This window comes from Lolium perenne, chromosome 6 (assembly GCF_019359855.2).
Source record: "Lolium perenne isolate Kyuss_39 chromosome 6, Kyuss_2.0, whole genome shotgun sequence".
Classification (NCBI taxonomy): Eukaryota; Viridiplantae; Streptophyta; class Magnoliopsida; order Poales; family Poaceae; genus Lolium; species Lolium perenne.
The window spans coordinates 261,044,780-261,067,852 of NC_067249.2; the positions used below are offsets into that span (position 1 = coordinate 261,044,780).

Consider the following 23,073-nt stretch of genomic DNA (forward strand, 5'->3'; position numbering starts at 1 on the left):
CGCTTGCATGTTCAGATTTCATAACAGGAACAAGAATTCTCTGTTTCATTATTCTAAGCCTGCAGCCACATGGGACAACCACATTAGATACAAGAAGTAATGCTGTTAGAATCGGTGCATTCTCAGCCCCTATACGTGTCATCTCTGCGTTTTGTGTCTCTGAATGTGGGCTCCATGGGCTGCAGCGATTCAGCCTCCAGGCAACGATGTGCCTTCTCTGCTGATGGGCCAGTGGTTTGTGGGCCTGTGTAGAAACAGCTGCCTCATGCTCATGCTTTGGACGGTGCCGTCCGTTCCACCTCTTTCTTTTCTCTTGGTCGGTTGGTCGAGTCTTTGAGTTCCTCCATGAGATTTGACCGAGGGCTGGGTTTCTCTCGACCGGAGCTAGGTTCCTCCGTGAGGAGGGAGGAAGCCCGCCGCTGCTGCTTCTGTTAGTCTGATGATGGCGGGAGCGACGTCAGACACAGCAGCCGCGGGCGCATTCGCCGCCTCTGGCACCAGCGCCAAGCCGCGGGGGGCCGCCTCCGCGTGCCCGAGGGTCGTCGCCGCCGGTGGGCGGAGGCGCTGCAGGGTCGTGCACTGCGACGCCGGCGGGGACGCACAGGCGTTCGCCAAGGCGGCCAGCATCGCCGCGCTCGAGCAGTTCAAGATCTCCGCCGACCGTGAGTCCCTTCCCCTCTTCCGATTTCGCTTCCCCTAGCCCCGCCTCTCTGGGTCTGAAGGCTACGCTGGTTTACTTAGTTTAAAGTACGCGAATTAGGGTATCTTTGTGGTATTCCATGGTCGTTGCGGGAGTTGGCGTAGGTTCTGGCCTAGCATGTGTAGATGCCTTCTTCGATAAAGATGTGTAGATTCCTGGGTGCCTGGACAATAGAAAAGGAGAGATTGCATTGTTGTCCCCCGGTTCTGCTTTGATTGTTGTGAGCACATGGAGGATTTTTGCAGGTTATTGACCTTGTGTTCACAGCCTATCTGTTCGGCGGGCCAAGCAGTTTGAGAGGTAGGATACATGATACCAATCAGTTGTGATGGCATAAGAGCCAATTGGACATCAAGGTATTGAAAATGTCGATATCTTCATGAAACCTTGATTAGATTTCTTTTTGCTCTGACTTTCGAAAGATTGGCAACTTGTAGTGGTAACTCATCTTGGAGTCATGCCCTTCGCAGATATTTGCACTTCGTATGTTCATTGCTGATGAATAAATGATATAGTATTTTTTATTTCAACAAAAAGATTTGACATACTTTGCTTAGCAAACTGGTGTTCTTACTGTTGCAGCATAAACTAAGGAGCCTGCCTGACTAATAATACCAAATACTAATATAAATACAGATCACATAATATAAGATGGTAAGAATAGACGGTAGTTGTCCCATGGTTTGGGTATCACATATTGGCCAATTGCAGGAAATCTTTGATTCTTGTTTGGTATTATTTCGTTTTGTGCTTTAGTCCATCCGATATTTGTACTGGATACCAGTTTCTAAACTATGACACTGTATGTGCTGATCTCAAATTGGTTACCAATGAGCAGGGTGAAGCCACATCTTCCTATCTCTACGCGCTCTCCCAAGGAACTCACCAAGGTATGGTTCTCCTTTCCAAGTAGCATTTTGTCTGTGTGAGTTTCAGAACAAAAGATAAACATGCAATGTGCTTCTTAGAGATCTCATGCCATATTGATTGTGCATGCATCTGCTTAATCATTAAAATTTCAGACTTTTGAATCGAATGATGTAGCAGAACGGAGATGGAAGAACGATTCAGAATTCTGGATATTTTTTTTAGATATTTGCCTTCCTGAGATTTCATTTAATTGCGAATGTGTCACATTTCTTTCGTATGCAGAAATCATCACTCATTCTCATCTTATGTAATAGCATGCTTTTGTCAAACTATGGTAAATAGATCCACTATAACTTCAAAACTGAAATTCCATTCGGATTTACTATGGCATTTTTTTTTGCTAATGTTTAGCTCGCTGGTATTTCCATTCACCAGTTACTGTATTACAGTACCTTGAACCTTCTTCAACATACTGTATCTCCCTTCTTTCACACACATTTAGGTGGCTTTTGCTCTGTAAGCTTTTACATTGCAAGTCTATTTGCTACTTCTATGTTTATCAATAGTATATATCAATGAACTTACTTGAGGACTATAAGTGTGTAATTAGATAATTAATTTACTATATTTTGGAAGGATTATCTTAGATACTCAGATCGCAGAGTGTTCTGAAGAATACTGCTGCAGTTGGAAACTGTTTCGTAGTTCAGTAGCCGTGTACTTCAAAAGCTGATCTGAATATGATTTTTAGTATGTTATGGTTCAGGGACCAATTTGTGTCTTCATTTCTTGAGTAACAGAAAGCTTGAGAAACTTGGATTTTATCTTAATTACTCGACGCATACTCTTTTTGAATCATTCAAATTTAGTTTCTCTTTTACTGCAAAAGAACCAATTAGGCTGTATCTAAAGCTAGCCCGCTATCTAAAAATGATTCACATAGATTTCTATATGATTACAAGATTTTTTTTATGTTAATCTGTCTTGGTTCATGTATTTCAGGTTACAGACCCATCAACGCTTCTGTGTAGTCTCTTATCTGTTTATTCTATTATTTTGACAGCCATTATAGAAGGTGACACGCTACAAGAGTATTGGATATTTTGTTGTTCCTGAGTTCATTGTATATGTACCAAAAGCTTGAAAGGGTCAGCTATTTTCTGTTTCCTCTTTGCACAGGTACATGAATACTTCTCATTATATGTGTATATTAGTATATAGTACTACCTAGCCATGTTGATGTTTCTGTAACAGTAGCATCTCTTTTTGGTGGGATAGTAACATAACATGTATTCTTATACAATGCTAAGCTGTGAGGATAGCCACAATTATTTACTTTTGTATGAGCAAAATAAATGTAGTTTGTTGTTTACTGATCTTAATGTTGTTAGTTTATAGGGTTATTGTGAGTTGATGGCTAATTTTGTTGGGTTTCTTGCTTAAAATTATCTTAGAGAATGCAATTTGGTCATGTGCACTCCCCCTAAACTTGACAACAGTTGTTTTTGAACTATCAAAGTAAGATAATTGGTTGTAGAACAAACTCATTTCCTGCCCTTCAATTGTTTCATTAGCTGTGTTTGGTTGAGTATTAAACTAAGCTTTAAGCGTGGTGAATACCCAGCCTGCTGAGCCCCTTCCCTCTGCTGCAGAGGAACCACCATGTTGATGGCCGTGGGGCTGGAGGCGGTTGGTGCAGTGGGCTATACCTTTATTTGTATATTAGCTCTATGAAACAAGCATATGATGATCTGATTCAGCTATCTAAGTTACACACCATATCGCTACAAGTTACATCTCCAGATTCAATATCGCTACAATTTATGCCATTTTTTTATTTCCTTGTCGGTTCTTACATTGGATTTGACAGTCTATCTTCCCATTTTCATAGCCAAACGGGTGGATTTGGACCCACCTATGTCTCAACTTGGAATTTTGATTTTTCAGGTTTTTGGATGTACCTATTTCATATCTGTGTACTTCCCTAAACGTGTTGAATAACACATGTGATCCATATTCCATGTGCCGATGTGCCTAATGTTTAGTTTTAGACCTATTGTTATTCAAAAGTAATTATTTTCTCTTACACTGCAGCCTAAGCAGCTTCATGACATATATGGATAGGTCGAGCATGTCTTTTTTTTCGCATTTTTGCTTGACCATTGCAGGCCTGGTGCGAAGGACACTTTCTCCTATGTTAATTTCTCTCCAGTTATACCCCTTTTGTTACATTTAGGGCGTGTTCGGGAAGCCTCCAGCTTCCCAAAATCCTTAGATCCAGCTCCGTCAGCCCAACTCCAGCGTCTGGACTAGAGCAGTAAACGTTCGGGACAGATTCACTTTTTCTTTTTCTCGGTCGTCTTCCCCCATTATCTCGGGATTTCCAATTCCTCTCACCACCAGATATTCCCTCCCATCGAGTCAAGGTCGGAGGAGCCCTTCGAGGAGGAGATCGAGGGAGCGGAGGCCGGAGAAGCTGTTGCAAGAGTCGATCTTGGAGGAGGACGCCGGCAGGCTCGTGGAGGCGCGTGTGAGTCGGGCTGAGCTCGAGTGGATGGGCTTGACGACTGCTGCCAGGTGTGGCTCGGGCCTGGGTCGCTGTTGTAGATGATCCCAGTGGATGCGGAAGGAGGCGGCGTCGGGTTGGAGGCCGGGAAGAGTATGGAGGCCGCGGAGGGGGAGCTCGGGCGTACTGGCAGCTCCGGTGGCTCGGGCAGACGGCGAGCTCGGGTGGACGAACAGCTTCAGCGGCTCGGGCGGACGGCCAGCTCCGGCGGCTCGGGTAGACGGCGACGCCGGAGTTGAGGTGCGGCGGCGGCTCGGGAGCCTGTGGTGGTTAGGTCAAGGACGGGTCGGGAGCACTTGGCGTGGTGTGGGAGAGAGCCTCGCTCGGGGAAGGAAGGAATCGAACCGAGTAGTTTTCTCACTTGGCGGTGGCAGAGCGTCGTAATTAATTGCTGCTCCGCGTCGGGCTGCTCCGCGGATCAGCGAAATAGGTGCTCCGTGAATTACACAGCCGAATCGTCCCGCTCCGCGGATCTGGCTCCGTGGAGTTGCCACGTTCGGCGCTGCTCCGGGCCGGAGCACCGCGGATCTGGGAGCCGGAGGGTTGCCGAACACGCTCTTATACTGGACACGATGTAGCTATAGCGCTCGAATTTTGAAGTATTTTTTATTAAAGCTTCCTCATTATTAACTTTATTCCAGTGATATTAGTCTGATTGTTGGGTATGACAACATCCTTTGTATGTATCAATCTTATTTGTAACACGTTTCCCATTGTGATGTATTATCATATTAAAATATTTTTGGGTAGATACTAAAAAGATTGTATTCTAAAAAACTACACCAGCCATCAACACATGAGACCCGTAGAAACCATAATCACAATCAAAATTGTGAACACATTGTGCCAAGTGCCATGCAGACCGAGTTTTATGTATGTAAAAAATTCACTAAATACAGCGTACAAGCTCTGTTGTGTGACAACCTCAGGCAGGCGGCGAGGCGAAGCTCGCGTGTCTGTCTAGTGGGAAGAGACTGGAGACAAAACTCAAACAAAATATGCTAGCCTCTCAGTTCACGAAAACAAGCACTTTGTTCTCGGCAGCAGAGAACAAAAGCAACACACATATGCATGTCTGCACGTGAGAAGCACCAACATGTTTGTTGTGTTTACTATACTATTAGTGAACACAACAAACATTTACTATCACTGCATACTGACCGATGCAGCTGCTCAACATGGAAACAGTCTTGTACTTGTAAATAAACCTGGTTGTTTTTCATCAGCACATCATCATCGCATAGATCAACTGCCATCTACTGAACTTCAGTCTTTGCATAACTTAAACTGGGACTACAAGAACAGCACCACGGGGCTGCTATGCTAAGCTACAAGTCGACTTCTACTTCCGCTGGGCAACACAAAGCAGCATCATACATTACCTAATCATTAACACTAATTAAGCTAAGCAACAACAAGCCAGGCACCGCATACAGCAAACAAACAAGTTTGTTTCTTGCTGAATTCCTGTGAATGCATCATCCTTTCCAGCCAAAATAACCAATAACTGAATCAATCGGCCACATGGTTAGAGGGCCCATTTTGCAGCTGCAGACGTTGCTACCAAGGATCAGAGCAGGATGTCGGCCTTGGAAGGCAGCCTCCGGAAGAAGTTCATGAGCAGGGACGGCATCCTGCTGCGGAACCGCGGCGGGCGCATGGCGTACAGGCCCGAGAGCCCGATCAGCACCTTCATCGGCACGGCGTAGGCGACGACCGCAGCAGCGACGCAGGCGATGGAGAAGAGCAGCGTCGCCCTCGGGTCGCGCCAGCTGAGGACGGCCTGCATCCGCTCGCCCTGCGTCGCGATGTCGCCGACCACCGTCTGCACCCTCCCCGCCACGCTGCGGAGGCGGTCGTACCTGAAGCGGACGACGTCGCCGCGGCTGGAAGGGAAGGTGTCGAACTCCTCGTCCAGCTCGTCCACGGTGGCCGCGTCTGCATGAGACAGCCGCATATCCATGTGAGGCGGGTTCCTGGGACGGACACGGTACCTCCACAGCCCGGTGAACGCCATCACCAGGAACGCCGTCGGCAGGATCAGCTCCGGCATGAGGACGAACACCAGGAACGTGAACACGGCGACGCAAGAGTGCACCGGGTGCTGCCACGAGCGAACCAGCTCGAACCACCTGCCGACGGCGATCAGACCAGAGAGCACGGCGACGAGGCGGAAGAAGTTGGCCTTGCTGCGCCGCATGCTCCACAGATGCGAGCGGTGATCCAGCATGTACTCCACAACCTCCTTGCCAAGAGGCGGCTCGGTGCGGCCAAGCCGGGCAGCAACGACGCTCGTGGCCTGGAACCGCAGGCTCTCGACCTGGCGCACAAGCAGCGGCTCCACATAGTGCATCTTGGGCAGCAGCGGGCGGACATAGGCATGGTACATGTTGCCCGCATTGCCGCACCCGAAGCGCACGGCTAGGTGGAGCTCCCCCATCTTCTTCACCCCCGACGGATGCAGCATGAGGAGCGGGTAAGCGTGGGTGTACACCCTGTCCGTCTCCAATGTCGAGAGCCTGATGCGGACCTTGCCGATGCAGTTGTCACGGACAGCAACCGTGGTGTTCCCTGATGCCGGCTTGTCGACATGGCAGTTGTCAAACACGCCGACGGTGATCACGGTGCAGGGGTCGAACACCTCCCAGGTGTACTGCTCGTTCCACCGGGGGCACACCGAGTCGACGACGGTTCGAGTGCGGATCCACTTCTGCCCATACTTTGCAACGCAGTACGAATCTGCCGTCGCACCCCTGCCATTGCCAGCCTTCATCGGTATCAGTCCACTAGCTCCAAGCACGCCAAGCTCGAGCACGCCAACATGCGGGTGCCACAGCTGCTTCGCCGTCGGCCTGAGATCGCTGCTATACGCCGTTGCTTCATCCAGAACATGGTAGCCGCCATCGAGACTTAGCCGGAGATGCACCCGGCTCCCGAACCTGTTGGGGTTGTTGGCGGCGACATTGCCAGCACCAGTGCTACGGTCCAGCCCAAACCACCTGGAGACAACAAGCTTCTCGTCCCAGCGCCTCTCAATGGCGGACACCGGAAGGACGAGGCGGCCGAGAACGTCGTCCCTTCCAGGTGACACATGATCCTCCAGCGACAGCACCAAGAACTCCTCAAACGGCTCAGCAACCACAAACATGAGGTCTTCGTTCCAGAACGGGCTGGACGGCCCCCGGTTCGCCATGACCGGCGACGGCCGTGTCCGCAGCATCTGGCTCCCAATCTGCGCGCGCACGAAGAGCTCCGGGTACCTGCCCATCCCCATGAGCCCCTGCTTGTCCATGGGGAGCAGGTCCTGCGCCTCGATGACGGACACCCGAAGGTACCAGAGCTTGGGCGCGACGTAGACCTTGGACTTGATGGATCCCAGGGGGCCGTGGCCCTGCACGGCGGCGGCCCTGGAATGCCAGGCCTCCCCGAACGCCTCGTCGGCCTGGGTGCCGTACCACACGGCGACCATGACCTCCACGCCGCCGCGCTCGCCCTTGCGGTCCTCCATGGCGTACCACTGCGGCGCCAGCGTGCTGTCGGGCGGCGCGCGGCGGGGAACCTCGGAGAGGTCGAACCAGAGGCGGCCGAGGTGGTCGTCGCCGCCGCCGCCGCGGGCGCGCACGAAGATCTCGACGAACGAGGACTGGATGGTCTCCTTGGAGAAGGCGAAGACCTGGTCCCACGACTGGTGCTGCCCGGCCGCGGCGGGCGTCACGCCGCGGTAGTTCCCGAGCTTGACCTCGGCCACGACGGCCTCCCCGCCCTGCGCCGCCGCGCCGCGCGCGCGCACCACGCGCACGTACAGGTACTGCATCTGCTCCACCAGGTCGTAGGTCGCGCTCGCCTTGTCGGCTGTCAGGCCGCCGCCGAGGCTGGGCCGCGTCTCCTTGAGGGCGAAGTCGGCGGGGCCGGAGAAGAAGGGCGGGGCGGGGTAGTGGTCGGAGAGCATTACCGGCTTCATGGGCGCCGGCTGCGGGTGCGGCATCATGTCCATGGGCGCCTGTGGCTGCTGCTGCTGCTGCGGCGGCGGATGGTGCGGCCGCACGGGCACCACCGGCTGCTGGTTATGCTGCTGGTTGTGCTGCTGCTGCTGCTTCCTGTTCCCCGACAGAGGCGGCGCGGCCACGACCTCTGGCGCCTTGGCCTGCTTCTCCTGCTTGCTCGCCTTGGCGACCATCTCCCCGGCCCCGGCGCCGGTGCGGTAAATCTTGAGGGTGATCTCGCCGCGGATGTGGGAGAAGAGGCTGCGCTTCTCGAGCGTGAAGAGCTGCGGCACGACGGGCTCCCCGGGAGCCGGCACGCCGGCAGCCGGGACGCGGACCTTGCCGAGGAAGTTGCGGCCGTTGCCGGCGGAGGCGGAGGCGGAGGATGCGCGGTCGTTGTAGACGGCGACGTCGATGGCGCGGTAGGGGAGGTCGTCGGGGTCGGCGAGGGGGAAGAGGAGGCGCTCGTTCCAGACGGGGTTGAGGTCCTTGGGCCTGGGCCTGGTGCGGCGCTTCTGGTGGTCGAACTCCACCTCCACGTAGGGCGAGGAGGAGCCCTGCCCGTCCTTGGGCATCAGGTTGTGCGCCGCCACCACCTCCACCACCAGCTTCTCCGCCTTCGCCATCTCCCCGCTCCGGAGCTACTGCAACCAATCGATTCTTTGTCGGGAAGATTCAAACTTGGTCGGAGAACAGAGGAGGGAGGTTCTTGCTGCTGCTGATTTGGGGAATGAAGCGAGGTAGGATAGGAGAGGGGGGCTATACGGGGAAGGAGGATGCAGGCGCGCGTGGTGGAATCTCCATCATCGCAATCGATGAGATGAAGCAAGGTGGGGGGCGGGGCTCTGCTTTGCTCGCTGCTGCGGCTCGTCTCCTCGGGTAAGGTGGTGGTGCTCTGCCTCTGCCGCTGCGCTTCGCTTTGGGTGGTTTTTGAGGCGGGGGTTTGGCGTTTGGGGTTTGGGCGCGCTCGACACTGGTTTTGGTCTGGTCTCCTTGCTTCTTGAATGCGACGATCTTTGGAAGACGAAAAGGAACGAGTCTTGAATGCAGTGAGCTTGGAGAAGGAACGATTTATTTTGGGTGGATGGTCGTTCGACGACCTGAGGATATGTTTGACCGTGGCGCTACTGAATTTACTCCACTGCAATTAATCGGTAAGGTTCCTGCTAAAATTTAGTCAACACTCAATATTTTCAACGATTAACCAAAGATATCTAAAAAATACGAAGATATAAAATATCAAATCAATATTACGAGATCCAGCATAATATATTTTTTCATACAGTAATATACTTGTGCACTATTGTACTTGTTGATATCCTTTATACGGATTATTATTCTTGGTCAAACTCAAAAAATTACAATTTTTTGCTAGGCATGCTATATGCCAAGCTTTTTGGGACGGCATGAGTGGCAGTTAAATTTGGGCTATGTATCAATGGTTCGACCAAAAGCTATGATTTCCCTAGAGTTCGAGCGGGTAGTGACTTGTTGCGTCGAATGTGGATGCACAATACGCGGATTTGAATCAGAAATAGAAAAGACTCTGGGATAAGAAAACATAGTAGTTACAGTTATTTAATCTTTTAGCCTTTCAAGATTAAGTTAATTGAAAAATAGAGGGATGATTTAGACAAATATCTAAGCATTGATAAGATGGTAGTACAAGTATAAATAGAATTACGGTCGGAACCTTGCCTAGAGAGATTTCTGATCATGCGGCCTTAATTCCGGATACCGGTATTAAATCTCCCGTTGTTAATAAGATTTTTCTATTTGAGTTACGTTGGTTCCAAAGATTTGAGATTTTTATGGTGATTTCAAAATATTGGAATAAAACCAAGAAAGGAAAGGGCATTCTGGCTTTTTGCATAACTTTTTATTAATGCTAGAAGAATTTTGAAAGGTTGAAATTTAAATATAGAAGGTGAGAATAATAGGAATATGATTTCTTTGTCTAATCAGATTGATGATATTGGTAAGAAGAGTGAAGTTATGGTTTTATCCGCTGCTGATTTTCAACTTAGAAAAAGTTTACTAGAATAATTTAATGCAAATGTTCAAACAAAAGGATTTGCTCTAAGGTGATCGTAATACTAAGTGTTTTATGCTTAAGGATAGTGGTTGTAAATTTAGAAATATTTTTTATAGATTCATACAAGAGGAAGGTTTATATACGGGAGACGGTGAGATTTTAAATTATGCAACTAAAATTTACAAGAATTTGTTTGGTGATGTTCTCCTAATACCAGTAGCCTTACTGGATGAGTTACGTGAATGTTAGTATATTCATGATAGAAACAAGTTAAAATAACTCTTTACCTTAGAGAAAATTAAAACGGTGGTCTTAATTTCATATCGATCGACATAATCAAAGATTTACTTGGGTTCTAGATGGACTTTCGTCTTGGGGATGTTTGACCCGCCGCTACTGAATTTACTGCACTGCAGTTAATCGGTCAGTTTCCTGCTAAAGTTATTTTTACTAGTACTAGTAACGGCTTGATTTTCCAAATATTCTCCATCCATCACGAAAAACATGGCGTATAAAATTTAGTTAAAACTCAATGTTTTCTAAGATTAACCAAAGATATCTAAAAGAATACAAAGATCTAAAATATCTAATCGATATTACTAGATGTGTGTAGACCAACAGAACAACGAGGATTAGGTGTAAGTTATATTTTTGTTAAAACATAAGTTTATGATGTAAATGGTTGTGAAAATTAGAAAATGAGGATGAGTTTTGGCAGGACATGATAAGAGCGAAGTATGTCGTCCATCCTGCCCATTCTCATTTTTTGTTTGGCGTAGTGTCAGTTAAAGATATCTTCTATAGCCATTGTGATTGTGTGCTAGGTCATGGAAGTAAAACATGATTTATGGAGGATAAGTGGTTGGATCAAAACCCATTATATATGATGTTTCCAATATTATACAATCTAACTTTTAGTCACTATATTACAGGTCATACTATTTTTACAAAAGGGTGGAAGTGTTCAAAGTTTAGACATTTCCTTAGAGAAAAACTTTGAAAATGTGGAAAAACCTTGAGGATTTATGGAGTAATGTTTGTTTGAATGAATCTTCCGATATGTTAGATGGGGTTTTTACGGTTAAGTCTTTATATTATTATTTGATGGCAAGTACTAGAGTAAAGTTATCTTATAAATTCCTCTGGGCTTTAAAGATTCATTTAGGAATCAAAGTTTTATGTTGGTTAGTGGTTAAGAATAGGGTTTTGACTAGAGATAATTTGAAGAAGAAAGGTTGGAAAGGAACTGAATTGTGTTAGCTTTTTGGAGCAAATGAATCTTTTGAATATTTACTTTTTACTTGTCCACAAGCTAATTATATGTAGAATTTATCATATATTTCTATTGGGATATATTCATAGCCCTCCTAGTTCTCTGTTTTTTTTTTTGAGAAACACAGTGCAAACGCAGACGCTCACATACACGCGTATACACTCACCCCTATGAACGCACACACGCACACCCTACCCCTATGAGCACCTCCGGAAGACTGAGCCGGCGGATTGAATCTTGAAGTTGACGAAGTCACCACAGGCGCCTCGCTGTCGACGGGAACGTCGCCTCTCACTGAATGAATATTCCGCATTTATGAGACACACAAATGTCAAACCTGGGATTTCGGATCACCATGAAACACACAACCAACCTAGAAAACCGAAATTATCAAGGGTGGGTAATGTGGTAATGCCACCATGCACAAGTATGCCAAATGTTGACACTATCCAAGGTGGATTTGATTTTGTAATATGCTATTGCCTCGTTTTCGTATTATGCTAGTAGTTGTGTGTTGGAAAATGTTTATAGTCTAAAACTGGTATGTAATGTTTATTTGTGTTACTTAAAAAAAAGCGAGCCTGGACGCTTTCCCCCTACCGTCACTGTAGCAGGGGCGATTTTCTGGATCCCGCCGGCCAATCCACTAAGCCACCGTCGATTCGCCGGATCCCCGCCTCCGTCGGCCGCTCCGGCGGCGGGAGGTTGGGGATCCCGTCTTGCAGTGTGTATAGAGTAGGGTTTGGTAGGTCTCCTGCCGGCGGCGTCGAGGAGTGGGCGGCGCGGTCGGGGCGGAGTTTTGTGGTGGCGGTCGGCCTCTCCGGCGGTGCGGCTCGGTGGAGCCTCTCTGCAGATCGACCACTTTGGCCATGTGTGCAGGTCCTTGGAGCTGTGCTGCATGGCGTTCCCTCGCCGGTGTCCATGGTGCGGTGGAGCCGGACGTCTGAAGAGCTTGAAGGTCTTGGTGTTGTTGAGCAAAGCGACGATGTCGGCGGTGCTGGGCGGAGGTTCCTCGGAGCTGAGTTTGTCGACTTCCCGGCCGCAAGAGGGTCTTCTCCCGTTCCAGGGTCAGTGAGGAGAAGCAGCGGCGGCGCGCCGTCATACGTCCTCGTCGTCGATGTAGTCGGGGTCCTGTTGGCCTTATCTGTAATTTTTCAGTTTGTTAGGGACCTTTCTGTAGGAACTTTGGCTTAATATCATCAGTCCTTTATCGCAAAAAAAAAAAAAAATGTTTATTTGTGTTTCTATTCAGGCCATTGTTGGGTCCTTTTATGTGCTGTCCTTTTAGAGATTTGGTAGAAGGTTTGGAAGTTTGTCAACATTTACTGTATGTTTGTAATGGACAGGGTCGGAACCTGAACCTCTATCAATTTCAGTTATGAAAGTGAGGCCTTTGTGGCCTTTTTCTCGAAAAAATAGTATACATAAAATAGATGAATTATGCTAGTTGCAGAATTTAGAGCTTGATATGTTTGCAAGGAGAACTCGGTAACTCACTAACTTGGAACCACGTTCAATATTGACCTTGACTCTTCACTCAAAAACTTGATGATCTGGTTTGATACATTTAAATTATTCTAATTATTTTTCGGCTAATTCATATGAAATCGCATATGGATTCGTCTAAAGAAATCAGAGTTGGATTCCATGTGTGTGACAATTACATAACTAGTAGATAATGTTATATAAAACTGAAAAGACCAAGAAACAAGATGGCTAAGAAAATAATACGGATGAAGACCAAATGAAGTGTGTTTTTAACCGATTTAATTCACTCATTTCCAGAATAGAAAACATAACTATATTGAAATGTGTGTTAAGAGCTGCGAGAGCAAAACCCCTATATTTGCCCAAGTGGAAAAGGTGAGCAAAAATCAACCTAACGGCTATTAACTGAGATTTAAACAACATTCATTTTGCTTTCTACTTTTAGATGTACTACTAAGCTACCGGCGCCTCGTACCCAAGGTTTTTCTCTCTTGTTTTAATAAAAATATATGCGTGTGGGTACCGGTATTATCGGCTGCCGGAAATACTAGTCTAAATATCGACCGAGATTATTCAAGCAAAATTAAAAATTTATCAAAATTTTGTGGATTTTAGTAAATTAAAAAATTTTAGGTAAATTCAGGCCGGTATTTACTTATACCGGTGGCTACTGAGAAAAAACTGGTTGCCTCCGAGATTTCAAAACTATCGGCCTGGAAAAAGAACCTGCACCTACCACGAACTTGCAAATCATTGACGGCGCATACACGAACTTGTCCCGCATGTGCATAGTCCTCCACGAACTTGCAAATCATTGACGGCCGCGTCCCCTTTGACACGCTGTCAATCGCCTTTGACAGCGTCGGCTGCCACGTGTCTTCATCTGATATGCTGTGGGAACAAATGAACCCGACTGTCAAGTTGATGGCCAAGTGGAGCACATTTTGCAAGTTCGTGGAGGACTATGCACATGCGAGACAAGTTCGTGTATGCGTCGTGCTAAGGGCATCTCCAGCGGCGCGACGCAAACGGACGCTGAGCGACCGTTTGTGTCCGACGTGACCGGAAATGCGTCTGGCACCACCTCCAGCGGGGGCGACGCATAGTGACCGGGCCGTCCGTGGAGACGCAAACCTGGTCCAAATATGCACCAGGTTTGCGTCTCTGCGGACGCTGAGCGGACGCGCTGAAAGAACATCTCTCATACTATGTTTTGTGTGTTTGATGTCAATGTATGTGATACACTAATGTTTGTCTAAGTGGTACATGGATTATATAGATACATTTATATGTGTGTTGGATGTGGTCAGTTCTGTCAAAAAGAAGCAGCAAAAAGATCATCAGGCCGGATAATCCGGGCCGGATATTTCCAAAATATCCGGCCCCGGTTTTCGGCTAAGGACTTGAGGATTTGTGGCTCAGTATGCTTCTGGATAGGGGCCGGACATTTTCCTGGATATTGTCCCGGTTTTGTCCCAGGCCCGGATTATCCGGGCCGGACATTTCTGAAATATCCGGGGCCCTCGAAAATGGCTAAGGACCTGAAGAAAAGCAAGTCTGGATAGAGGCCGGATATTTGGCCGGACATTCTCCCGGTTTTGTACTTGAGGCCGGATTATCCGGGGGGGGGGGGGCGGATTATCCGGCCCTTACTTAGGCCGGAATATCCGCCCCCCCGGAAGTCCCAACGGCTGGATTTTGGGGATGGGGTATTTATACCCCTCTTCTTCTTCCTTCCTCCTTTGCTCAATCATTGCACAAGAAATCTGCCAAGCTTCACTTCCATTAGAGCCACCTCAAGAAACACAAGATTTGCAAGATCTCCTTCCTCCCCCAACCAAAGCTCTTGATCTTTGGAGATTCGAAGGAGAAGACACCGATCTACATCCTCACCGAAGCGTTTTTCATTTCCCCCTCATTTGTTTGAGGGATCTCATGCTAGTGTTCCTATTTGGTTCCCTAGTTGATTTGTGTTGATGTGTTATTGTTGATTGTTGTATTGTTACAGATTTGGGAGCCTCCAATTCAGTTGTGGATGTGTGCCCCAAGAACCTTGTAAAGGCCCGGTTTCCGCCTCGAGGAAATCCCTTAGTGGAAGTGGGCTAGGCCTTCGTGGCGTTGCTCATCGGAGATCTGAGTGAAGCCTTCGTGGCTGTTGGTTTGGCTTTCATAGCAACCACACTCCTCCAAACGTAGACGTACCTTCTTGCAAAGGAAGGGAACTACGGGAATCATCTCCGTGTCATCGCGTGCTCCACTCTCGGTTACCTCTATCCTATTCTATCTCTTATATTGCATAGCTATATCTTGCTTAGTTGGTTATATTGTTATATAGGTAAATTCACTTAGTTGCATATCTAGAGAATTTACCTTTGTGTCAAACCTAAATTGAAAAAGAACTAAATATTGGTTAGCACCTATTCAGCCCCCCCCCCCTCTAGGTGCGGCATACGATCCTTTCAATTGGTATCAGAGCCTCGGCTCTTATTTCGGGCTTAACCGCCTAAGAGTATGCCGGACGACGGACCTACGGAAGGGGAGGCTAAGATGGTCACCATGGATGATATCAATTCGTTGAGGTCATCCATGGAAACTCAAATGGAAAGCATGAGAAAGATGATTTCCGAGCTTTTGACTCCGCCCCGTCCTGTGGCTCCCACCAAAGAGGTTAATGTCACGGATGCGTTAGAAGAGGGTGATGCTTCGGTATTACCCTCCGCTACCACACCCGTGGATGGTGATAACTTAAACACTATCAAATCCCCCATTGCATCTCCTAAGGGAACTAGTGGAGGTGAGAGCTACAATCGAGTACCTCCACCTTTTCTATCTCCCGATATACCGGTTCACCATACTCATATAAACATCCGGGGCGACCCACATAAGTTTTCCGTTAATGATTACGATACTTGGCAATTTGAGTTTAGCTCTTATGTTCGCAGTGCCTCCAATGAACTTTGGAGAATCATCGTGGAAGCTTCAAGCCTTACAACCCCGACAAGTTGACTAGAAGAGAAGCGGTTGATAGTCAACTCAACAACACCGCCTTGCACATGATTTAAACTAGTGTGGGGACAAAGGAGTTGTCTCGTGTTCGGCATTTCACCACCGCCAAGGAGGCTTGGGATGGTTTGGCCGCGAGTTGCATTGGAAGTGAGAGCACAAGAAGGAACAAGTATAATGCTCTTCGGAATAAAGCCGAAGGATTCATGAGGCTACCGGATGAAGATCATGAAGACATGTATGGAAGACTTCTCACCGTTGCCGGTGCCTTCCGGAATGTTGGTGCCACTCACATTGATGACTCTTGGATCAAGGAAAAGTACATTGATTGCATGATGCCGTTTGAGCCTATTGATGTCAAGACTCTTGTCGGTAGAGAATGCTATGCCTCTCTCACCTCTCAACAAGCCGTGCACGAGATGCAAGCTCTCAAGGTGCTTGAGCAAAACTCTCATGATTCTCGCAATCGTGCTCTTGGGATGTCAAAAGGGTCCAACCTTGCCTTGGTGGTCAACTCCATGGAAGAAGTAATTCCTCAAGAATCTTATAGGGCATCTTGGAGCATGTCCTATCCGGAAGACTTGGAACACCACTACCATGACCACATGGCGTTCCATGCAAACACCTTTTGGATTGATCCATCCAAGGCCAAAGAAGACAATATCAAGAGAAACAACTCAAGGGGTCCCTCAAGCTCGGTCCCAAGAACAAGATCTTGCTACAATTGCAATGACAAACGCCATTTCATTGCCGAATGTCCCTATGAGAATAGGGAGACTCATGGTGGAAGGCTCATCCCCAAGGACAAGAGCAAAGACTCAAAGGGCAAGTATTCAAAGCCCCCCCAACAAGAAATTCTATAACAAGAACAAGAAGGGCAAAAGGCCCTCGAGGATTGTGCTAGTGACTAAAGAAGAATACCCTTCCGATGAGATTGAAAGTGCTAGTGATGATGAAGAAGAAAGCTCTAGAGAAGTGGCCGCCAATTGTCACTACCAACATTCCCTCTTCCTCTCTCTTTGATTCACCCAATGAGAACCCTCAATTCAAGAATGCACATTGCTTCATGGCATGGTCCACCTTGGACACATCAACTGTGCTATCAACTCAAGAAGAGTATACTCCGGAGATGAAGATGTTGATGATGAAGAAGATGCAACCTCAAATGGATTGGTTGCCCTTGCCTCCCTCTCTACTAACTCTTCATCAACAAGTGAATCCCCCAATGAGGTCATTCATGTGGAGGAAGAAAGTTGTCTCATGGCTAAATCTTCCGAGGTATCATCTCCTAACCCCTCTACGCCTAACATTTCAAATGATCTAGGGGTTGATCTTGCTAGTCTAAAAGTGAAACAAGAAATGCTTGAGTTTGATGATTTCATTCTTAACCTACAAGGTAACACTAAGAAGCATGTTTCAAGTCTCATGGTTCGTATAGCTCAACTAAATGGTACTCTTGAGAAAAAGTGCCAAATAGAAAGAGAAGACTCTCTAGAAATACATGCTCTTAAAAATGCTCTTGAGGAATGTCAAGAAACTATAGCATCTCTTGAAGAGAGGCTAGAAAATCTTGAAGAACCTCAAGATAAACTTAACAAGCTCACTAAAGCTAGAGATCTTGCTAGAGCTAAGACTAAAGTGCTTATAAAGGAAAAGGACAAATTTGGTGTTGATCATGAGAAACTTGTGAAGGATCTAGATGAACTAGACAAGGCTCACAAAGCCTTGAAGAGTGAATACTCTCTCCTCTCCGAGTCTTATGAGCAACTTCAAATTAGGCTTGCTTCATATGACATACCTAGTACCTCTACTCCTTCATGTGATCGTGCAAATATTATTGAGGAAAATGCTAGGTTGAAGGATGAACTCGCTAAGGCCTCCTCTCCCCAAAGTAAACTTTCCTTGGATGATCTTTTGAGTAAGCAAAGGTCAAACAATGGGAAGGAGGGACTTGGTTTTAATACCAAGGCTAAAAAGGCAAACAAGAGAAAGGCCAAGCCCGCACATGAGAAAGCTAATGGTGAAACCCGGAAGGGCAAAACCATTAATGATGATGGTACGGGAATAGATAACCCTCACTATGTTCTTTATAAAGATTATTATGGTGATGTTTATGCTAAATATGTTGGTCCATATGATGGTTATGTTGCTTGGTCTATTTGGGTCCCAAAGACCCTTGTTGCTAACAAAAGAGGACCCATTGAGAAATGGGTACCTAAATCCAAGAATTGATCTCATGTAGGACTATGCCGCCGGAAGTTCAAAATGGGTACTTGATAGTGGATGTACAAGTCATATGACCGGCGGCAAGAACCTCGTCAAGGAGTTGAGGCCCAACATAAATGATATCACCGTCTCCTTTGGCGATAATTCTACATCCGAGGTATTGGGTTTTGGCAAGGTTATGGTTGCACACAACATTACTCTTGTGGATGCCATGCTTGTCAAAACCCTTGGTTACAATTTGCTTTCCGTTTTCGCCCTTGGAAAGATGGGTTTCGCCGTCTTTATTGATAATGATATTGTGGTCCTCTTGTGGAGCAAGACTCTAAAAGTAGCTTTCGTTGGGTATCGCGAACACAACTTGTATGTGGTGGACTTTTCGGGGACCACCACGACAAGTGCGATGTGCCTATTCGGAAAGGCGGACGTGGGTTGGTTGTGGCATCGCCGCCTAGCCCATGTCAACATGAGAACTTTGCAAAGTCTTCACAAGGGGAACCATATTGTGGCACTAATGGAAAATGTGTCTTTTGCCAAAGATCGTGTTTGTAGGGCTTATGTTGAAGGCAAAATGCATGACTCTCCGCATCCAAGCAAGACCATCATCTCTTCCAAGAGGATCTTGGAGCTCCTTGATACGTCTCCGACGTATCGACAATTTCTTATGTTCCATGCCACATTATTGATGTTATCTACATGTTTTATGCACACTTTATGTCATATTCGTGCATTTTCTGGAACTAACCTATTAACAAGATGCCGAAGTGCCAGTTGCTGTTTTCTGCTGTTTTTGGTTTCAGAAATCCTAGTAAGGAAATATTCTCGGAATTGGACGAAATCAAAGCCCAGGGGCCTATTTTTCCACGAAGCTTCCAGAAGTCCGAAGACGAAACGAAGAGGGGCCACGAGGCAGCCAGAGCATAGGGCGGCGCGGCCCCTGCCCTGGCCGCGCCGGCCTATGGTTTGGGCACCTCGCGCCGCCTCTTGACCTACCCTTCCGCCTACTTAAAGCCTCCGTGACGAAACCCCCAGTACCGAGAGCCACGATACGGAAAACCTTCCAGAGACGCCGCCAACGCCGATCCCATCTCGGGTGATCCAGGAGATCGCCTCCGGCACCCTGCCGGAGAGGGGAATCATCTCCCGGAGGACTCTACGCCGCCATGGTCGCCTCCGGTGTGATGTGTGAGTAGTCTACCCCTGGACTATGGGTCCATAGCAGTAGCTAGATGGTTGTCTTCTCCCCATTGTGCTATCATTGTCGGATCTTGTGAGCTGCCTAACATGATCAAGATCATCTATCTGTAATTCTATATGTTGCGTTTGTTGGGATCCGATGAATAGAGAATACTTGTTATGTTGATTATCAAAGTTATATCTACGTGTTGTTTATGATCTTGCATGCTTTCCGTTACTAGTAGATGCTCTGGCCAAGTAGATGCTTGTAACTCCAAGAGGGAGTACTTATGCTCGATAGTGGGTTCATGCCTGCATTGACACACAGGACAGGTGAGAAAGTTATAAGGTTGTGTTGTGCTGTTGCCACTAGGGATAAAACATTGATGCTATGTCTAAGGATGTAGTTGTTGATTACATTACGCACCATACTTAATGCAATTGTCTGTTGCTTTGCAACTTAATACTGGAGGGGGTTCGGATGATAACCTGAAGGTGGACTTTTTAGGCATAGATGCAGTTGGATGGCGGTCTATGTACTTTGTCGTAATGCCCAATTAAATCTCACTATACTCATCATGATATGTATGTGCATGGTCATGCTCTCTTTATTTGTCAATTGCCCAACTGTAATTTGTTCACCCAACATGTTGTTCGTCTTATGGGAGAGACACCTCTAGTGAACTGTGGACCCCGGTCCAATTCTCTTTACTGAAATACAATCTACTGCAATACTTGTTCTACTGTTTTCTGCAAACAATCATCTTCCACACAATACGGTTAATCCTTTGTTACAGCAAGCCGGTGAGATTGACAACCTCACTGTTTCGTTGGGGCAAAGTACTTTGGTTGTGTTGTGCAGGTTCCACGTTGGCGCCGGAATCCCTGGTGTTGCGCCGCACTACATCTCGCCGCCATCAACCTTCAACGTGCTTCTTGACTCCTACTGGTCCGATTAAACCTTGGTTTCTTACTGAGGGAAACTTGCCGCTGTGCGCATCACACCTTCCTCTTGGGGTTCCCAATGGACGTGCCAACCACACGCATCAAGCAAATTTCTGGCGCCGTTGCCGGGGAGATCAAGACACGCTGCAAGGGGAGTCTCCACTTCTCAATCTCTTTACTTTGTTTTGTCTTGCTTAGTTTTATTTACTACTTTGTTTGCTGCACTAAATCAAAATACAAAAAAAAAATTAGTTGCTAGTTTTACTTTATTTGCTATCTTGTTTGCTATATCAAAAACACAAAAAAATTAGTTTATTTGCATTTACTTTATCTAGTTTGCTTTATTTACTGTTGCTAAAATGGCCAACCCTGAAAATACTAAGTTGTGTGACTTCACAACCACAAATAATAATGATTTCTTATGCACACCTATTGCTCCACCTGCTACTACAGCAGAATTCTTTGAAATTAAACCTGCTTTACTGAATCTTGTTATGCGAGAGCAATTTTCTGGCTGCTGCCCATCTTAATAATTTTGTTGAACTATGTGAAATGCAAAAATATAAAGATGTAGATGGTGATATTATTAAACTAAAATTGTTTCCCTTTCTCATTAAGAGGAAGAGCTAAAGATTGGTTGCTATCTCTGCCTAAGAATAGTATTGATTCATGGACTAAATGCAAGGATGCTTTTATTGGTAGATATTATCCCCCTGCTAAAATTATATCTTTGAGGAGTAGCATAATGAATTTTAAACAATTAGATACTGAACATGTTGCTCAAGCTTGGGAAAGAATGAAATCTCTGGTTAAAAATTGCCCAACCCATGGACTGACTACTTGGATGATCATCCAAACCTTCTATGCAGGACTAAATTTTTCTTCACGGAATTTATTGGATTCAGCTGCTGGAGGTACCTTTATGTCCATCACTCTTGGTGAAGCAACAAAGCTTCTTGATAATATGATGATCAACTACTCTGAATGGCACACGGAAAGAGCTCCACAAGGTAAGAAGGTAAATTTTGTCGAAGAAACCTCTTCCTTGAGCGATAAGATTGATGCTATTATGTCTATGCTTGTGAATGGTAGGCCTAATGTTAATCCTAATAATGTTCCGTTAGCGTCATTGGTTGCTCAAAAAGAATATGTTGATGTGAATTTCATTAAAAATAACAATTACAATGATTCTAGGCCATATCCTGCTAATGGTAATTCTCACGGTAGATATGTTTCACCTAATGAAGAGAAGATGCTAGAAATTGAAAGATCCACTAAGAGCTTTATGCAATCACAATATGAGCAAAATAAATTGTTTACTAAAACAATGAATGAGCAATCTACCTTGTTGAAGAATATAGGGAATCAACTTGAAAATCTGAATAGGGAGATCTCGGGGTTGCAAACTAAACTTGCTAATGCTGAAAACCGAATCTCATACATGTCTGCATCACAATCTTCTTTAATTAATAAAATGACTGCTAAACCTGAGGATTTAGATGATAAAATTACTACTACAGCAAATGCCATCCAAGTTAGAATTAATGAGAATATAAGATTAATGGCTGAACTGCGTGCTAGGTGGGATAGAGAAGAAAATGAAAAACTAGCTAAAGAGAAGAATGTAGCTAAAGTTTGGACTATTACCACCACTAGTAATGTTAATGCTACACATGTTGCTGCACCTCCTACTAATACTAATAAAAGAATTGGTGTTAGCAATGTTTCCACTTCTAATGCAAAGCGCGAGAAACTGCCTGAAACTGCTAAAACTGCTGAAACTGCCTGTGATAAAGCTGCTGAAATTTTTTCCAACATTGGGGATGATGATCCCATTGCTTTAGATTATAATGGTTTGAATTTTGATGATTGCCACATCTCTGAAGTTATAAAGTTCTTGCAAAAACTTGCTAAAAGTCCTAATGCTAGTGCTATAAATTTGGCCTTTACACATCATATTACAAATGCTCTCATAAAAGCTAGAGAAGAGAAACTAGAGCGCGAAGCCTCTATTCCTAAAAAGCTAGAGGATGGTTGGGAGCCCATCATTAAGATGAAGGTTAAAGATTTTGATTGTAATGCTTTATGTGATCTTGGTGCAAGTATTTCTGTTATGCCTAAGAAAATTTATAATATGCTTGACTTGCCACCACTGAAAAATTGTTATTTGGATGTTAATCTTGCTGATCATTCTACAAAGAAACCTTTGGGGAAAGTTGATAATGTTCGCATTACCATTAACAATAACCTTGTCCCCGTTGATTTTGTTGTCTTGGATATTGAATGCAGTGCATCTTGTCCCATTATATTGGGAAGACCTTTTCTTCGAACTGTTGGTGCTATCATTGATATGAAGGAAGGTAATATAAAATATCAATTTCCTCTCAAGAAAGGTATGGAACACTTCCCTAGAAAGAGAATGAAGGTACCTTTTGATTCTATTATGAGAACAAATTATGATGTTGACACTTCGTCTCTTGATAATACTTGATACACACTTTCTGCGCCTAGCTGAAAGGCGTTAAAGAAAAGCGCTTATGGGAGACAACCCATGTTTTTACCTACAGTACTTTGTTTTTATTTTGTGTCTTGGAAGTTGTTTACTACTGTAGCAACCTCTCCTTATCTTAGTTTTGTGTTTTGTTGTGCCAAGTTAAGCCGTTGATAGAAAAGTAAGTACTAGATTTGGATTACTGCACAGTTCCAGATTTCTTTGCTGTCACGAATCTGGGTCTACCTCCCTGTAGGTAGCTCAGAAAATTAAGCCAATTTACGTGCATGATCCTCAGATATATACGCAACTTTCATTCA

At 45.9% G+C, this 23,073-nt stretch overlaps 2 protein-coding genes across 5 annotated transcripts; one reads left to right on the top strand and one right to left on the bottom strand.

Annotated features, from left to right (window-relative positions):
- The first annotated feature begins 273 nt into the window (after positions 1-273).
- On the top strand, positions 274-3,765 carry LOC127305370 (glutamyl-tRNA reductase 1, chloroplastic-like). 4 transcript variants are annotated; one of them, XR_011746219.1, is made up of 4 exons: positions 275-662; positions 946-1,590; positions 2,634-2,749; positions 3,518-3,765. XR_011746219.1 is itself a non-coding variant. In XM_071821241.1 (3 exons), exons 1-2 carry the CDS (start codon positions 440-442, stop codon positions 1,541-1,543), a joined length of 228 nt encoding a protein of 75 aa, XP_071677342.1. In that variant the 5' UTR covers positions 274-439; the 3' UTR covers positions 1,544-1,590; positions 2,634-2,979. The 4 variants fall into 4 exon arrangements, 1 of the variants encoding a protein (XP_071677342.1); XM_071821241.1 differs by lacking the exon at positions 3,518-3,765 and having other exon boundaries at positions 274-662; positions 1,539-1,590; positions 2,634-2,979; XR_011746218.1 differs by lacking the exon at positions 3,518-3,765 and having other exon boundaries at positions 2,634-2,979.
- Positions 3,766-5,306: 1,541 nt separating this feature from the next.
- LOC139829680 (FT-interacting protein 3-like) lies at positions 5,307-9,151 on the bottom strand. Its single transcript, XM_071821242.1, has one exon. The coding sequence runs from the start codon at positions 8,743-8,745 to the stop codon at positions 5,707-5,709; it is 3,039 nt and encodes a 1,012-aa protein (XP_071677343.1). The 5' UTR covers positions 8,746-9,151; the 3' UTR covers positions 5,307-5,706.
- Between the last annotated feature and the right edge of the window lie 13,922 nt (positions 9,152-23,073).